The sequence below is a fragment of the Mixophyes fleayi genome, chromosome 1 (genome assembly GCF_038048845.1).
Source record: "Mixophyes fleayi isolate aMixFle1 chromosome 1, aMixFle1.hap1, whole genome shotgun sequence".
In the NCBI taxonomy this organism is placed as follows: domain Eukaryota; kingdom Metazoa; phylum Chordata; class Amphibia; order Anura; family Limnodynastidae; genus Mixophyes; species Mixophyes fleayi.
The window spans coordinates 310,580,584-310,599,633 of NC_134402.1; the positions used below are offsets into that span (position 1 = coordinate 310,580,584).

At 46.1% G+C, this 19,050-nt stretch overlaps 1 protein-coding gene across 1 annotated transcript; it reads right to left on the minus strand.

Moving 5' to 3' along the window:
- Positions 1-2,538: 2,538 nt before the first annotated feature.
- LOC142108387 (uncharacterized) lies at positions 2,539-9,950 on the minus strand. The gene is made up of 2 exons (XM_075192013.1): positions 8,591-9,950; positions 2,539-2,950 (listed from the first exon to the last, which is right to left on the minus strand). The coding sequence occupies exons 1-2, from the start codon at positions 9,567-9,569 to the stop codon at positions 2,619-2,621; spliced, it is 1,311 nt and encodes a 436-aa protein (XP_075048114.1). The 5' UTR covers positions 9,570-9,950; the 3' UTR covers positions 2,539-2,618.
- Positions 9,951-19,050: the final 9,100 nt, after the last annotated feature.

Below are 19,050 nucleotides of genomic sequence, written 5' to 3' on the forward strand. Positions count from 1 at the left end.
TATGATGAAAGGCCACATGCTAATCATTCCTTTTGATGTGTGAGATTTAACTTGGAGACAGGAAGGTTTAATTGAAAACGTGCTGCTACATTTCCTGCATCTCAAACAAAGATGCAGGATATCACAGCAAGGTTTTTAAGAATTTCATAGCTAAGTATAAATATTACTGGCTTTGCAATGTATGTAAATCACTGTTTGAGTAAACGGGGTTACATCCTGATGCTAAAAATAGACTATTTCTGAACTGTATAAAAGATGAGCTATGTGAGCATGTAAGTGTTCTTCTGACTTCAACATCTGACTTGATCACTGGTACCTCAAACCAGTGTGTGTGAGCAAATAAACCATCTTGTTTCAAACACCTGCTTGACAACTTCTTCAATATCGCTGTAATCCTGTGACCTGCTGATTAGACCCTAAAATCTAATCCGTTCTCCTGCTGTATCCGAGGTTTGGACCCAAGCGTTTCCAGTACCATCGCTCTGCCTGCTACCCATGCAGCCCTGGTTAGTGTGATAGGCCAGGGGGGATCCATTCACAGCAACCCGGATCCATAGTAAGAGGTCCGGAGGTCCCAGCCCAGGTACATCAGCAACGAGGTACACTAGAAGGGTCAGTGACCAAGAAGAAACCCGGTAATGGATGCCGGTAAGGAGTCCAGTGGTGGCAGAATTATAAGCCCCTCCTACTGAGGGCGCTTTTTGGATAACGAAAGACAACGGTGGCAAAGTAAGCCCAGCCCGTTCCACCAACAAAAGACAGGGTGGCATAGGCGGTCCATCCTGTGACAGTACGGTACTGCTACTTAATGATGTGCATTATGTGCACCTATAAGAGGCAAAGGATTTCTAAAAGTAGTGATTTCCACCACCTCTGAGATTGTATAAGTTTCAGTTCAGTTTGTACACCCGTGCTAAATACGTCAATGACACAACTGCTTCTTGAGTTGCACTGGTTCATAATGTGAATTGGAAGGATTTCTCATTTTGAATTACATAAATCAAGCAAACTGCTTTATGGATTCTTTAATACATATCTGTGTGTATACTCTCCATTCCACCTTAGAAAGGACTTATTAGCTAATGATATATAAGATAATTGTCTATTTAACATCCTTTTACAATTTATTTAAGACTTTCAAACAAGAAGCTTTATTGGTTACATAATGGGCAACTTGTAGAATTGGAACCATTTGCACCCTCAACATATTCAGAAAAACCACATGCATGAAAAATCATATTTTATGTTCATATGATCAGTAGACACATCTCAAGATTCAACCTAACATCCAGATATAGGTTGAAGTAACAAATGTGAATACTTGCACCTCATGATTGGGAAGAGAAAACATAGGGATAGTGTAGAGCTGTGGCTTGACAATGTTAGTAGTTAATGCACAATTTGTATTACCCTGTTTTTACACAATATAATACTGTAATGAAGTGTCATATACATAAGAGAAAAAAGTGTCTGGACAGTGTTAATAATAAATGCAAAAGTTACGTATACCATTTAAAACAAAATTAAATACAGGCAAAAACGAAATAAAAGTACAAATTAAATTCAATTAAATGAAAACATCTGTTTTTCAGACAAAATATTATCTCTTTCTTGCTGCAGTACACATGGAGATATCAATTAAGTGATGTTAAAATTCAGCAGTAACTTCTTATAGTATATAGCAGCCACAATATTAAATTAACTATTATCAGAGCAAGGGGACAAGACGCAACTAGCTAATGCTGCTGATAGTAATTATCAGTACGTTTATTTGCAATAACCGAGCACCCGCCAGAGATGACAGGCGTATATGCCAGATGTTCTCCTGACAGCCGTCCATGTATCTATGTCCCGGTCTACCTCAGTCACATGTTCTTGGCTTACTGTTGGCTTACTGTTGTCCACCTCTTTTCCTTCCACTTCTCTAAGCATAAGAAGCCGCAAGTGTCTCAAGATACAATCTAATCTGAATACAGATGGATCCATAGACATGTTTAGTATGCATGCGTATTACAGAAAAATGTATTTTTTACGCAAAATAACTGTCTCCCATCCAACTCTACATAAAGCCTAATAATTAAAACTGAAATATGTTAAATGTAAAAGATAACAAAAATTGTCTGCATTATTCCAAAAGTGACAGAATCTCAGAACCCACTTATATTAGTGTAAAATATAATTAGCATCTGGTGTCAATTATTACAATTACTGATTTATTGCTGCATTATATTTACACGTATATGTTACTTGTTTCTAAATCTGTTCATTGCATATTTGTGTTTTCATCCACTTTTTTTTTGATGTGCTCTATATACAGTATGTGCTGCCATCTACAGATACAAAGGGGGGTATTCAATTGTTGCTTTTAACGCGCTAAAACAAAAAAACACCGAGCGCTCTAAAAATATTAGCGTTAATACGGTAATATGCGCGTAAATACCGTTAATACGGTAGTTTACTCGCTGAATTTCATATAAAATTGAGATAAAATTTAGGGAGTGATTACCGTATTAACGCTAATATTTTTAGAGCGCTCGTTTTTTTGGGGTTTTAGCGCGTTAACGGCAACAATTGAATACCCCCCAAAGAATAAACTGATGGACAAGTTTTTGATACAGTCATGTGATGTTTTCTATCAGTGTGTATCTAGCACAGTAATACACAGCAGTGTCTTCAGTTTTCATGTTGTCCATTGGCAGATATACCATGTTATTACTATTATCTCTGGAGATTGTGAATCGTCCTTTTACAGAATCATGATAGTATGTGTATGCCCCTCCAGAACTAATAGTAGACACCCACTGTAATACTCTACCAGGAACCTGTCTAACCCAGCTCATAACATAGCCACTGAAGGTGAATCCGGAGCCTTTACAGTACAGTTTATGAGAGTTTCCCGGCTTTACCACCACTGGGTCTGACTGGACAAGTTGGATATCACACAGGACACCTGAAAAATACACTAAAATGTTCAGAGCTAATACCTTTTATCTTTGTACTTATACCTTAATGATTGAACACTTAATACCTTCTTATCTAAAATAACAACACGGACACCAGGGGGTAAATGTATGAATCTCCGGATTCTTCATCTCCGGCGTGTTCAGCCTCTTCAGCGCTTAAATTTAAAGCGGCGCTGCATTGTAAAGGGAAGTTTCCCTTTACAATGCAGCGCCGCTTTAAATTTAAGCGCTGAAGAGGCTGAACACGCCGGAGATGAAGAATCCGGAGATTCATACATTTACCCCCAGATATAAGTTTGGCAAGAAAAGGGCGTGTTTATTTAGTGGAAGAATTTTATTTTAAAACTCTGAATGGCGACGAGAGCGAAGCAGTCAGCTAACGACTAAACTTTAAACCAATACAGCGCAAGGTGAAACTCCATACCGCTGTCCCAAGACTTTACGGATCCCAAGTCTTTACGATTGGTCGGTACTAAACTTTGCATCATCGTGACTGCCCCCTTCTGGACTCACATTGTCGCACACGACAGGATATCCTCCGCCCCAGAGGCCAAGAGTCAGGTTACTGCAAAAGGGGCAGTGATGTGCGGCCAATTAAACGGTAGTACCTTCGATTATTCGCTGACTGCATTGCTCTCCTACCCACAGCCAGGACCCTTTAACAGGTACCTGGCCCGCCACACAGAGAAAGCACTAAGGGACCTAAATACCTATAAACGTGAATTATAAACCACTCCATGCCCTCATCTGTGAGGTGCACCCCGTCTGGGCGGAAAAATGGGTGTGCCTCACCGTGATCCATGGGTGAGCGATAGCAAACCCACCTAAGGCTTCAACCACTTTACTTGCAGCCTTATTGACCTTCCGAATTATGGTCTTCATAATGGGGGGGCTATGGGAATTCTCCAAGCAAGGCGAGGGATAATGTGGGACCAACCTATCCTAATCCCAGGCCATCTAGCGTGCAACGCTCTCAAATCCTCTCTTATGCTGATAATGAAATCCAAGGATTAGGCATGGCGTAAATCATTTCCGCCTGCATGTACCAATAGAATATCAGGGGGGCCAAAATGATTAATTTCGTTATCCAAAAGTGGCATGATAGCCTGCCATAACAATCCCCTCCTTCCAACCCATCTGAATGTTATAGGGTTGGTGAATAGGGACCAGTCGTAGGCCATATGATGTTTCTCGGCCCAATACACATATGAGTGGCCTTTGACCCATATGTTAATCTTCTGCAAACCTAAGACCAAAAAATATAATTGGGTAGGGTCATAAAATAATTTGCTCATCCGAACCCATATATATATCCGCTGGTAGAACCCAACCTCTGCACACCACAGAAGGTCATTACAAGCTAATCTCGAAGCTTAACTACCCAGCGGTCAATGAGCAACTGTTTACCATTTCACTTTTTCTCATAAAAGAAAAAGTTGGAGGTACCAACACCAAGCAGGTCTGTGTGCAACTTTTAAGAGACCACTTTAACCTTATAACATATTAAAATTGGAGGTACACACACCAAGCAGGTTCCGATGCAACTAACGAATGGCTTTATCATAAATTAGTATACCAAGCCGGTCCAATAGAATTATGACATGGCTTTAACCTCCATTAACTGCAGTGTACAAATACTAAATATTGAAGGTTCAAATACCAAGCAGGTCAATGTGCACCATAAGACCGCTTTATCCTCCAAAGCTGCAGCACCTAAATATGAGTATAAAAGGTTTATTTAAAACACACAGGTCTACGTGTTATTACCAGACTGCTTTAACCTCCGTCCACTGACATATGTCATATCTACATCCTTAAATATAAAGTTATCGAGGGCTTAACACCAAGCAGGTCCAATGAACCGTGAGACTGCTTTATCCCCTCAAAACTGACATACGTCAGGTAAAACCACAATAGCATGAAGTATAAGGGTTTAAACCAAGCAGTTCCCATGACTGTGAAACTGCTTTACCTTACCAACCCCTGCATGTTAGCGATTAAATTCCACCAAGCGCGATCCCATCACAAGATCCGCTTTAACAAAGACTGACCAACGTGCATGCTGTTCATAACTTACCAAGTGTAAACACCTAAGTGCACACTTTACATATTGCCACCAGCTTAACCTATTATTCTGCCTACTTTCTCTGAATACAATCAGCCGTTCAAGCCGACATAAATATGAATACCTGTGGTAGTACAGTGAACGATGACGGGAAGGGGTAGGCAGCGATAACCAAAGTGAAAACCCTGGAGGCCCATAGCCAATCAGACCTTGATCCAGTGAGAACAGGGAAAAAATCCCCTCACGCCCTCGCTAAAAGCGACAAGCAGCAGAGCCCAAGGTTATCGCCATGGTGGGGCAGTATTTACCTTATGCTAGGTTTGTGGGCGTATATATGACTTATATGCTCCTGACTTCCAGCGGCCTATTGCCTGTATAACAGAGGGCGACTCGCCTCTTCCTGCTGCGGCAGTAGCCGCCCCGATTCTAAATGAATGGGTACCATAGAGCGACGGGTCAAAACCCACATACACCAACGCATGTTTAAACACTGCATTAAATTGGAATTTAGAAAGAGGTGAACCATCTGCATGTATCAGCCACATCTTTTCTTCTTTAGGGCGAACTATTGAAAATTTTAAGCACCACGCCACCGGGCATATACCCGTATCTTCCTGTGCTGCTATGTTAAGCCAATGCCCTTTACTAAGTTGGTCAGTCTTTGAGCGGGCTAATTTACAACCTACGTGTGAATCTGTAATATATGTATACTTTGCCAATAGCGCATTACCAATATCTGCGTTAGATCGCGCAACCAGCTCGCTTATTCTAAAAGCCCCATGGAAGGCCATGCAAAACGCCATACTGAAAAGGAGCGATTCGTACTGATCAGTAGCAACCGCCATGAGAGCACTCACCAATAACCTCAAAATAGTAACGAAATGGGACGTCTTGCGTCCGCTTCCCTGGCCGTTCCTTAGCCCAACCTCTCAATGCTTTGGAGATCATGAAGCCCTTAGTGGGGTCCGCCACACTATGCAGACGTGCCATAAAGGAAATCCCTGACAGGGTAGCGGCCATATTGGATTTTGACGCTCCTTGGAGGTACCTACTCCACATGAAATCTAACATGGGATCATTTTGAGTTGAAGGGTGACTGCCCGGGTACGAACTCAGGAACAAATGCCATTGCTGCCAGGAAGTTCTGTGCATTTTTCTCGTGGAAGCAGCCAACGACGATTCCGCCAGGCCCATTATACCGGCTCGACCATCTGCCAAGCGGAAAGGGGACAGGGAATACTTATTAGGCTAGCTTGGGGTGCTAAAGACCGGAATCGCCGCCATTGCCAACGAGATAGAGAGTCAACTATGTGATTCTCTATGCCTGGAACATGTTTGGCCCGAAATGATATGTCAAACTCTAAAGAACGCAACACCAGTCTGCGCAATAAGTTAACTGACGGCAGAGAGGAAGTGGTCTGTCGGTTAATAGCTTGAACTACCCCGAGATTGTCACACCAGAACACTACGTTCCGGCCAGACAAACTCTTCGCCCATAGCTCAAGGGACAGTACTATGGGAAACAGCTCTAGCACCAACATGTTCTTAACCAGGCCATTTTTATGTCATTCTGTCAGCCAAGTAGATGCGCACCATTCCCCCTGAAAAAAGGTTCCGAAGCCATGGGCTCCGGAAGCACCCGTGTGCAGTTCTAACTCCCTACTAGATACTGGACTTTCAGGCCAAATCCGCACGCCATTAAAATCTTGCAAGAAAATCTTAAGATCTGCCCGAATTTTCAGCTGCTAAGCGAATCCGCGCATGAGGCCTAGTCATACCGGCTGTGGCCAATTGTAACTTCCTACTAAATATCCTGCCCATAGGGATCACCCTACAAGCAAAATTCAATGTACCTAGGAGTGACTGGATCAGCCGCAGCGAGCTAGTGTCTGAACTCAGAACTTTCCGATATAATTGTTCGCAGCTTCTCAATCTTGTCCCTGGGCAAGCGACAACATCCTACAGTGGTGTCTATCTCTATTCCCAGAAATGATAAGCAAGGGGCTGGACCCTTTGTTTTGTCATGGGCTATAGGCACTCCCATAACAGCAAAAAGAGCTTTTGCTGCAAACAAAACTTCAGAGCAAACAGGGGATGAACCTGGGCCTATAAACAAAAAACCGTCTAAATAGTGTGCAACTGCTTGTATACACCAATGCAGGAAGGAGCTGAAGCACTCAAAAAATGAACATGACACCGAACAGCCCATAGGAAGACAGCGATCAATATAGAAGCTGCCTTGGAATTTGAAACCCATGAATCTGAAAGATTCTGGGTGGAGTGGGAGAAGCCTAAATGCAGACTCGATGTCCAGCTTAGCTAGAAGTGCGTCTTTCCCATACAATCTCACTAGGGCCAAAGCCTCCTTGAAAGACTGGTAAATTACCGAGATGTGGCGAGCGTCTATGGCATCGTTTACCAACGAACCCAGGGGGTGGGACAGGTGCTGAATTAACCGGTATTTACCCTCAGCTTTCTTAGGCACAACGCCTATAGGGGATAAAATTAAGTTTGCCAACGGAGGAGACTGGAAAAGGACCCTGCATCCTTCCTAAGTCCACTTCCTTATTAACCTTTTCGAGTACTACCTCTGGAAAAACCGACACCGACTTCAAATTCCGGCCATCCCCGGACCGTACCAGCCCGGATATGGGAAGCCTAAAACCTACAGTAACCTTCAGAAACTTGGCTTGTGCGGCATCAGGAAAGAAACCAAGCCATCTAACCAATACATCTAACTTAATGGGTGATGGGGCCTTGCCCAGGGGGTCCCGACATGCCCTGTCCCCTTCCTGCACCTGGAGCATTCCTGGTGCATTCCCGCGGACCTCTACAGATCGCACAGGCATGCCTGTACCTGCAGGTGTCCCCCCTGTTGCAGGTGGAATTATTGAAAGCAAAACATCTGTTCTGCTTACGGCGGGGGGTGCCAAGCCCCCCTCCTCCTAGAAGCCTGACACTTGGCCGTTGCTCCTCTTCATCAGCTTCGACCACGTTTCTACATCCTTGCATTCAAAAGGAATACGCTTCATCCCGTTGGCTTTTTCCCTAAAACTTTCGTCATACCTACGCCATATTGTAGGCCCATCATTAACTACCATCTCCGTTATGAGGTGCAGATAGCGCTATACGTCTACCAGCGCCTCGGGTCTGGTCTCTAAGTAACAGGCCGCGAATACACAGTAGCCTGACAGCCAGTTAAGAAATGACCGGTAAGCTTCCTCACCTATTCCCCCTCTACTACACGCTGCTGTTAACTGCTTTTTGGATTGTTTTGTTAGGGAAAACATAACCACTAGGAATCCTTTGTTAATCCTGTCCCTCACACATGGTCTCACTCCTGTCAGTAGCGCCGTATTGTCACAGCACACCATGGGGCCCCCTAACGCTGCGCGAGGCAAAGCTACTGCGGGAGCCGCTTTCACTGGTTGGACCAAATGTTCCTTTAACTATCGCAGCAGCTTGCGCGGTCCTTGCTCGTCATCTGACGAATCGTCATCAGTAGGTGACATTGGAGCGCTATGTGTAACTGGGTGTTGTGTCAATAAAGAAGTGTTCTCACCAGCAATGGGGACCGGAATCCCTTGTCCTGGCTGTGGGGCGATGGCTTGAGAACCAGCGGCCGCTGCGATGATCCCTGGCGCATCGAGTCCACTGGCCGGCATTGCAGCTTGTTCCACCGAAACTCCTCTTCCAACCGCGTCTGTTTCATTCCCTTGGTGTGCCTGTGTTACTGGGCGAGAAGAAAGGTTAGCAGATGGCCAAACATTCAATACTGCACCCCCCCTGTCCCGACCCACTGAGCGGGACGGAATTCTCACTATCCCGACTTGTGTTGTTAAAATCAAAATTTTGGCGATAAACCAAAGGCACGACAGCTGGATAGGGGGCAGGGATTTGATTGGGACCTGCGGGATGAGATGGTCCTTGACCAAATGATGAGGGTGCTGCCCAATCCTGCGACAGGCTTCTCTCCTGCGGCGGATAGGGGGCAATCCATTGTCGTACCCACTCTGTTCCCCTTGTGTCTGAGGGGGAGGGTAAGGGAGGGACCAGGCTGCGTTATTACCCGGCCAAAAATCTTGGTGTGGAGGTTGTATGTACTGGGACCGATTATTGTAAGCATCGTAAAAGCCATGCCCAGGTTGCTTTACTGCTTGTTTGCAATACGGCACTATATTCCCCGCCCTCGCAGGAAATAATGATGGGCCTACTGATGAATGGGCCTCATACTCATACTCCTGAGCCTGATGCGGATTATGCCCATGTAATGCATATTCCACGTGTGGTGACCTAGGGGATTGCATTCCGGCTATGTTCGGGGCACCTAACGCTGCCGAGGGACCTCTAGCTGCAAGTGGGCGACCTCTAAGCGTCGACCACCCCTCTGGCATTAGTGGGGGCAATCTTGAGTGAGCATACCCCGTTTGAACATCCCTGAGGTTATAGCCCGGCTGACTGGGAAGAAGGGGGGATGGTGGTATAGCATCATAAGAGACATTCGACATCTGCGCTTGCATATAAGGGTGTGTTTGTGTCATGGAACTTGTACCTTGTACATTAACATAACTTTCGTTGCTAGGTGAAACCACCCCTTGTTCATGTACATTTACACCAACATTAACACTACCGGGGTTTCTTAACTGCAGAGCAGCATTCTTGTCCTGTAGGCGATTCGCTGATGGGGATAACCTCCTGCCTCCCCTACCTCTTTTCCCTCCTCTTAAATGTCTCTGTGTTACCGAGTTAGAAGGGCACACAGCCCGCTGAGGAGCATGAGACCTTCTGTGGTTTCCCCGTTTACTTGGCTGGCGAACATGGGCGCAAGTGGTCTCTGGCGCCAGTACCTGTAAATTGCCTGCAGCGGTGATAGGCTCCCCTCCACCGCTGACAAGATCAATCGCAGGCACATTCCCAGGAATACTAGCCGGTTGGCCAGCATAGCCCCCAGTGAGCTCTGATGACAATGTCCCCCCCGAACCTGTGGCGGTGTGAGGCTCCCCTCCACCGCTCACAGGCCCCTCTATACACCCTGTGCCTGCTGGGACCTCAATCAGCTGCCTGGAGCCCCTAATAAGCTCCAGTGACAGCGCATCCCCAGCGCCTGCAGCGGTGGGCGCATCCCCGCCACCGCTGACAGGCGCTACCAGACCTATTCTTTGATCCCTCTTATCCCCCTGGCAACCGGAGCTCCTAGCGAGCTCCGGCACCGACACTGGTCCAGCACCTGCGGCGGTGAGAGGCTCCCCTCCACCGCTCGCAGGCACTTGTACATGTAAAATGGCCGCCGCCATGGCTCCGGGGGGCGGGGCTTCCGCCCGAATCACCAGTTCTCTATCCCCGCTATCCCCGCTATCTAGGAAGCGGGCTGGGGGACCTGCACTACGGCGGGGACGTGACATGCTGCTGTAAGTTAGATTTTACAGCTACTACTGGCCGGGAACTGAATACAGGGGAGGTGAGAGCGCTGGGCTGCTGTGTGGGGAGGAGAGGGAGGGTGGTGGAAAAAGAGAATCTGGGCTGTTAACGGAGAGGAAAGTGAAAGTGGAATTAACAGAGGAAGAGATAAAGGTTTGCCAGGAAGAGCACTGAAAAATGAAGCTGGAGAGGGAAAACACTGAAGAATGACAGAAAACTAGTACAGATACTATGTTAAGTGAAGCCATTTTAGCTGAGGGCACTTAAAATGCATGGATTATGTTTTTCAGGTCCTTACCCATTAGGGGTTAAAGTTGTTTTAGTCCCAGCCAATAGAATCCATGGGGAGTGGTTTCAGTCACCTCATTAGAAACTCCCATGGGCTTCTAGACCTTTCCTTCCCGTGATTTCACTGATGCAGGAGCTCCCTGGAGACAGATAAGATCGTTTTTATTGCTTTTAGCTTTCTATCTTTTCTAACTCTCTGTTTTCACCTTTTTCTGTTAATCTCATCCTTTACCTTATCTTTTAACCCCTCCGTTTTTCTTTTTCTTCATTTATTTCTCCTCTTCCTCGCTTTTTCTTCACCCCCTCCTTTTTCCCATTCCCCTATTCTCCTCCTCCCCTCTCTCCATTTTCTTTTTTCCCCTGTATTTATCCGTGCCGCTAAAATGTCCAGACTTAGGAGATCAGCGGGCCCCCCTGCACGTCTGTCAGACGGGTCTCAGCTCCCGGCCGGGAGTCTGCGCCCGCCTGTTACTTTATCCAGCTCTGCCCCCTCTAGTGAAGCGCTGGGAGCGCTGCCTGAAAGCGTGCATCCCAGCGCTGTTAATATTGATGCAGGGGACTCCCCTGTCGCTGGGTCTCAAAGGAGATCTGGGCAGGGGGGGAGGGGCGGCGCTCGCAGGTCCCGGGCTCCAGAGAGATCAGCGGCGCTGGCTGCCTCAGGGGACGCCAGCGCTGCTGTGCAGCATAGTCAGCAGAGGAGGAGATCTCCTTCTCCTACCTCTGCTAGGTCCAGCCAGTCCTCCCTGCCTCCTCGCTCTCCACCTCCCAATTTGGCAGGTCAGGTCTCCCCCAGGGCAGCAGGGGGAGAGGGAAGCTTGCAGGCACTGGCTTCCTCTTACAGTTCCAATGTTGGTAATCACCTGATAGCTGTGAATGAGGTAAATTTGGGGTCACAGCATGTCTCTGTTTCTGCCACAAGTCACAGACCCTGGTTACACAGCAGCAGTGGTGACAGCATACGTCAAATTAATATTATCCCCCCACTTATGCCCCAGGGATGGATCAGGGGTAGAGTGCGCCCTCATATGGCTCACAATGTAAGTTTTCAGCCCATGTTATCTTCTCAATTACACACACCCTCACCACCTCAGGTTGGGCCCCCTATACAGTATAATTTCATATCTCCAATACAAGCTGCTAATGTTCCTCTGCAGAGGCTTCCATATAGCGATTCAATCAATGTCGGGGGTCACCCCTCGGCGCTGGTTCAGTCTGGGAGCTTTCAGCAAAGCCCAAACACAACGCTTAGTCCATGGGCAAGACCAGCAGTAGCACAGGTGGAGGCGCCCCACGGGAACCTGCCTCCCTGGTCACTACCGTATCCTCCTCCTAATCCAGATAGGGTCCAGCGGCCAATGCAGAATTGGATGGCACCGTATCCACCTCCTTATGTTTCAAGTTATGGGTATGCTTCTAATGCAAGCATTACAAATATACCCGTCCCTGATCTTAATAGCTCCCCCTTTGGGTTTGGTTCCTCCCAAGATCTGGCCCGCCCACCAGCCCCAGGTTTTTCCTTTGGTACGCCTGTCCCAATAGAGTCGTTAAACAGCATTTCAGGAGTTAGGGTTAACCAGTCGTTTGTGTCTGAAGTAGCTAACATACATTCTGTTTCAGTGACGGCAGTATCGGGCGGAGGGGCGGCCGCGCCATTGCCAGAAGTTATCACAGTGACGGGGAGCTCTGCCTTACAGACGGAGCCAGCAGGGGATTCGGCTTCAAGAGAAGAAACATCAACCCAAGCACTTGCGTTACCAGGGACATCTGCGCAAAGTGGTGAGTGTGATTCTATTTTGGCACATCGTTTACATACACGTAGTCCTCCTTTAGCTACCACTAGTGAAGAATCAGATGAGGAAGGTCAGGGTCCGCGTAAGCTTTTAAAAATCTTAACAGAGCATTTAGCGAAGCCCGCTAGGGTGACCCCTTCAGGCATAGCTCCACCCACAGCTTTAGGCGGTCCTATGGTACGATGCGACAATACAGCATTGTTAAGAGGCGTGCGTCGCAGTTCAAAGGATAGGATTGACAAAGGGTACTATGTCGATTTGTTTATGCTCACCTCTGCAGCCAAAAAAGAATTGCTGGCTGCCTGTGGGAAGGGAGGAATGGGTGAAGAAAATTATAGAACGTTCTCAAACTGGTTGAGGGGGTATTGTATATTCTCTGCCATCTATGTGGAGTCTAGACCGGACACCAGGGCGGATGTGTGGAGGTACCTACACCTGATTAATGATCTGTGGATTAACGCGGGTGGTACAATTTGGAGGCGTTACGATGAGAGTTTTCGTAGCATGGCAAACAAAATGCATACTATCCCATTTGGGTGTAAGGACGTTGAGTCATGGATGGCACTGATGCTGCCAACTGAAGATGCTATGCCTCCTGTAGTACCTAGGTTTCAGAGCCAGGGGAGGCGTAGTACTCCCCAAAACAGTAAGAACAGATGTTTCGCGTATAACAATGCCTCGTGCGGAAGGGGTGACTCTTGTAGATATAGACACGTATGCTCCAAATGCCGAGGCAGTCACCCAGCTAAGGATTGTACCAGGCAGTCATCAGGAGTGGGTAGGGGCCGCGGTGCGCCAGGAGGTGCTAACTAAGGGGCCATCCCCTATTGATTTAAAAGTTCTAGATAAGTGGCTTAGTTTTTTCCCAGATGTTGTTCAAGCCCAGTGTCTATCCCAAGGCTTTCATCATGGTTTTCAGCTTCCAGTAGTAGGAGAAATTAGGTCGTCATCGGGCAGGAATCTTAGGTCAGCAGTCTTGCTTCCTGATGTGTTGAAGGATAAGGTTATGAAGGAGGTTAGCTTGGGTCGTATGATTGGGCCTTTTGATTCCCCCCCAATTCCTGATTTGATAATTTCCCCTGTAGGAGTTGTCCCTAAGAAGGCTGCGGGTAAATACCGTCTAATACAGCATTTATCCCATCCTCCCGGTTTTTCAGTTAACGACGCAATAGATGTTAGCTTCAGTTCAGTCAATTACCAGTCCTTTGAGGAGGCCTTGACTTTAGTTAAGGGCTTTGGGCAAGGGGCTTTATTGGCCAAGTTAGACATTGAATCGGCATTTAGACTGCTGCCGCTTCACCCAGAATCTTTTAGATTCATGGGCTTTAGGCTACAGGACGGTTTCTACATTGATCGCTGTCTCCCCATGGGGTGCTCAGTGTCATGCGCTCTTTTTGAAAAGTTTAGTTCGTTCCTGCATTGGTGCGTACAAGCAGGAACGGGTCATCAAGGAATCGCCCATTATTTGGATGATTTCTTGTTTATAGGTCCCCCTTCATCCGCAGTGTGTGCAGACACGCTTTTTTCAGCTACGGCATTGTTCAAAATCATGGGGGTCCCAGTGGCGCATGACAAGACTGAAGGGCCTAACACATGTTTGTCATTCTTGGGCATAGAGATAGACACCATTGCAGGTTGTTGTCGTTTGCCTGAGGAAAAGATAAACAAGTTGGGGGCAGCGGTTTCTGAGGCGATTAGTTCACAGGGTAGCTCCTTGCGTCAGGTTCAGTCTCTTCTCGGATCGCTCAATTTTGCATGCAGGGTGATACCGATGGGACGTATTTTTTCTAGAAAATTGCAAATGGCCACATCAGGCTTAAAAAGGCCTCATGCCAGAGTACGCCTATCGGCGGAAATAAAGGGAGATTTGAGAGTGTGGGCCAAATTCTTGCAGTCTTTCAATGGAGTGCGGATATGGCCTAAGAGACAAGTCTCGAATGTTTTGTTGGAATTACACACAGATGCCTCTGGGGCGAATGGTTTTGGGGCCATTTTTCAGGACGAGTGGTGTGCAGCTCCTTGGCCTGAGGGGTGGCGTCAGAGCGGTTTGGTGGCAAATTTGCTGGTTTTAGAGTTATTCCCAATAGTTTTAGCCATTGATCTATGGTGTCATAGGTTAGCGGGCCAGAATGTTGTTTTCTGGTGTGATAACCTTGGGGTTGTGCAGGCAATAAATCGCCAAAGCGCTACGTCATTGCCGACAGTGAACCTTTTACGTAGACTTGTTCTGAAATGTTTGGAAAATGATATAATTTTCCGGGCCAGACATGTACCCGGAGAGGTGAATAAGGTGGCAGATGCGCTTTCGCGTTTCCAATGGCGCCGCTTTAGGGAGCTAGCTCCTTTGGCTCAATTAACCGGCATCCCTTGTCCTTTCTATGCATGGCAGTGGGTCGAGTCGGAATGATCGAGTTGGCGGAGTCATCCTTGGCGCAATCCACAAGACGTGCGTATCAGTCAGCGTGGAGTCAGTGGGAGGCTTTCTTACAATCCAGGGCCCCAAGTACATCAGGTCAGGCGGAGGAGATTTTAGAGTTTATGTGGGAAAGATATAACACGGGTGTTAAAAAGGCGGCTATGGCCTCAGCGTTAGCAGGCATTTCTTTTATGGCCAAATTACATTCAAAAGTTGATCCCACAAGAGGTTTTATTATTTCCAAGGCTATGAAAGGGTGGGCTAGAACCCGCCCTTCGGTTCCTGACTCTAGGCATCCCATTACGGTTCCCTTGCTTAGGCAGTTGATTATGTCGCTTGCGGAGGTCACTTCTAGCTCCTATGAGTCCACTTTATTCAGCACAGCTTTTTCTATGGCGTTTCACGGAGCATTTAGAATTAGCGAACTTGTGGCTAAATCGAGAGTTTCCCTAGGTACAGCCCTTTTGGGAAAATATACTTTAGTTGCTAGTACGCAGGTCTCCATAAAAATTGCACGATCCAAAACGGATCAGTTTAGTAGGGGTCATTGGGTCACCTTGTCCCCTTGCAATGATACGAGTATATGTCCGGTGGCTTGGTGTAATAAGTTTTCAGGAATAAGGCCTAAGGATAGCGAGGCTTGGCTAGCACACATGGATGGGTCTCCTTTGTCCAAGTTTCAGTTTAATGCCATTTTTAAAAGTGCAGTGATAAAGGTGGGGTTAGACCCAAAATTTTATGGAACGCACTCGTTCCGTATTGGAGCAGCTACAGCTGCTGCCATGGGAGGGGCCTCCGTACCCGATATTAAATTGTTGGGGCGATGGAAGTCCGATAATTATAAAAGGTACATTAGACCTTAAGGCAATTATATGCTCATGTTTTGCATATGTTATTTCTCTATTGTCTATACTTGGTTCTCTTGCTTTACTTTTATCTTTCTGGTTCTTATCCCCCCTCCTCCTTACTCTTCCCCCCCCCCCTTCCTCGGTAATCCAGGGCGAGAGCTGCTTGCCGTGTTCAACGGGGGCATGGAGGGATTTTTTCCCAATTTCTCCTACGGATTAAGGCCTGATTAGTGGTGAGCCTCCGGGGTTTTTTGGGTTGGTTCACCTTCATCTGGGTTACCGTTCCTTTACTTTCTTATCTTATTAAACCTGTTTAGGTTGGTGACATTTCCCGCCTAGGGGTGTTAAATCGTTTTGGGTTGGTACCTCATAGCTTATGTTAAACCATGATTGGTTGGTATGTTTGCATGTCTGTATCATAAATCACGCAGTGGTTGGTAGTCGGGCATAGAACCATAGAATTAATATATTGTCATGTTGGTGTAACATACGGTAAACCATGACTTATTTCCCACCTCCTGTTTAACCTTTAAAGGTTGGTATGTTTTCAAGGCACGTATAGGCGTCATATCGTATTCCCATTGAGCATATATATTCATCATTTCACCTCATCAGATTGGTAAAGGTAATACTGTTATTAGTGCCCCCTCCCCCTTAAAATATAAGTCTAATAGGTTGGCATTTATAGCCTCACATACGTAGTTCCCCTCTCTTTAGCTTAAGCAATTTTATTCATCATTGGCCATATTAGTCTTCTGGGCTATTAGATAAGCAGTTCTATCATATATTTAGTCATATAAACCGGTTGGTTGGTCCATTCCCCCCCCCCCCCCCTGTCCCACATTTTCATATGAAGTTGGTATTAAACCTTTGCGGTTGGTTGCAAATATGGACAATTTGTTTAAAGTATGCAGGGGTCAGGGTCATTGCTCTTCAGAGCTGGTGTGTCTTGGTGTTATGTATGCATATAGGAGGAAAAAAGTAAAGGTTACAGGGCCTGTGTTGTCCCTGGTTTATATTCCAGGAATATTTTGGAATATTTGTTACTACTCCAGATCACCAATTCTTTCTATCTTCGGTTTACAGGCCTGAAGATAAACATTTGGATAATGGGACACTCATTTGTGTATTGGGCTTCAAAACATCATTTGGCGAATGAGTGGTCTAATTTCCCATGCCCGGTGGATATAAAATGGATGGGGAAGAGGGGCCTTTGCTGGCCATTCCTGTTGTCTTGGTTAGAAGAGGAATTGGCAAAATCACAACATCCTGATATTATTGTTTTGCATCTTGGGGGGAATGATGTGGGGAAGACTAAATCATTGGCCCTCATAATAAGCATTAGAGAAGATTTACGTGCTATTCGGGCACGATGGCCTACAATTAGGATTTGTTGGTCCAACATTGTCCCTCGTTTATACTGGAGGTTTCCCATTCGCCCCTCTACGCTTACTAGATTATTAAGAAAAATTAATAGTGTTACGGGGAAACTGGTTAGAGAATTGGGGGGGGTAGAAATTTTCCACCCATCCATTAAGGCGGATAATACACACCTGTTCCGGCCGGACGGTGTTCATTTGAATAAAGAGGGGATGGGGTTTTTCATCAGGGAGATCTATGAGCAATTAGGTTTGTGGTTTTGTGCTCGTGGTGGCGGGCTGGGAACCCGTTAAAGGGTACCAGCTATGGTAGGAGAGCAGTGCAGTCAATGACTAGTCACAACGGTGGTTAGGATATTTGGCCGCACGTCACTGCCCCTTTCAAGTAACATTACTCTTGATCCTTCTGAGTGGAGGATCCCTTGGCGTGCTTTGCGTGGCCGTCAATGTTGAGTTCAGAGGGGAGCAGTCATGCTGACGCCTGTTTAACACCGGCCAATGTTAAGGGAGTATTCCTTGGTTTAGTTTGAATGCCATTTGGGCATTGCAGTATTTGGTTAGATGATTAGTTGTTTAGTTGACTGCAGTTTGCTCTCGCCACCACCAGGTGACTTTCATTTAATTGGTTTATGATTAATAAAAACTGCGACCTTTTGCCAAAGTAGCTATACGTGTCTGTGTCTTTATTTCATTAGATTAAGTAACACTTTTAAAGTACAAAGGTTGGTAAGGTGCGTGAAGGAAAAGGACATTAGCCATATGCGTTTTATGTTAAGTGAAGCCATTTTAGCTGAGGGCACTTAAAATGCATGGATTATGTTTTTCAGGTCCTTACCCATTAGGGGTTAAAGTTGTTTTAGTCCCAGCCAATAGAATCCATGGGGAGTGGTTTCAGTCACCTCATTAGAAACTCCCATGGGCTTCTAGACCTTTCCTTCCCGTGATTTCACTGATGCCTCCCTCCCGCCCAGCTAGTTATTGTTTGATTTAACAATCTTTTTTACAGAGGAGGCGCAGTTGGTGGGAGAGCAGTGCAGTCAATGACTAGTCACAACGGTGGTTAGGATATTTGGCCGCACGTCACTGCCCCTTTCAAGTAACATTACTCTTGATCCTTCTGAGTGGAGGATCCCTTGGCGTGCTTTGCGTGGCCGTCAATGTTGAGTTCAGAGGGGAGCAGTCATGCTGACGCCTGTTTAACACCGGCCAATGTTAAGGGAGTATTCCTTGGTTTAGTTTGAATGCCATTTGGGCATTGCAGTATTTGGTTAGATGATTAGTTGTTTAGTTGACTGCAGTTTGCTCTCGCCACCACCAGGTGACTTTCATTTAATTGGTTTATGATTAATAAAAACTGCGACCTTTTGCCAAAGTAGCTATACGTGTCTGTGTCTTTATTTCATTAGATTAAGTAACACTTTTAAAGTACAAAGGTTGGTAAGGTGCGTGAAGGAAAAGGACATTAGCCATATGCGTTTTATGCCTTTCCACCACGCTGCAGCTGTCTCCTATCTGACATCCAGGGACTAAGAGAGCCAGCTCACAGCACCAAGGTAATTTATGTCCTCTTGGAAAACCACTCCCCCCGGGAGTGATAGGCTGGCTGCCACAAATTGTTTAACCCCTAATGTCAGTGCAGATGAAGCATAGCACGAAATTTTAATTGCCCTCAGCTTAGGGCTTCACTTAAACAAAGGTAAATAAATTAAATAGAAATCAACAGCATCACAGACTTTTCACCTCAGTGATAATAATAATGGCTTTATTAGAAAGCTCCTTTGTTCACAGAGGAAATATAAGGTCTCACCTGATAAACATGTTAGTGATATAAACAGGTTCAGTAAAGTCCTCATTGTTGCCGTATTTAGTTCTAATCTACACGT

Excerpts from the sequence above, each read along its gene's own strand:
- LOC142108387 (XM_075192013.1), bottom strand. The coding sequence starts at position 9,569 with ATGACACAAACACACCCTTATATGCAAGCGCAGATGTCGAATGTCTCT. Across the intron at positions 2,951-8,590 it reads GATTCCGGTCCCCATTGCTG|GTGTCCTGTGTGATATCCAA; the intron begins GTGAGAACACTT and ends TGTATTTTTCAG.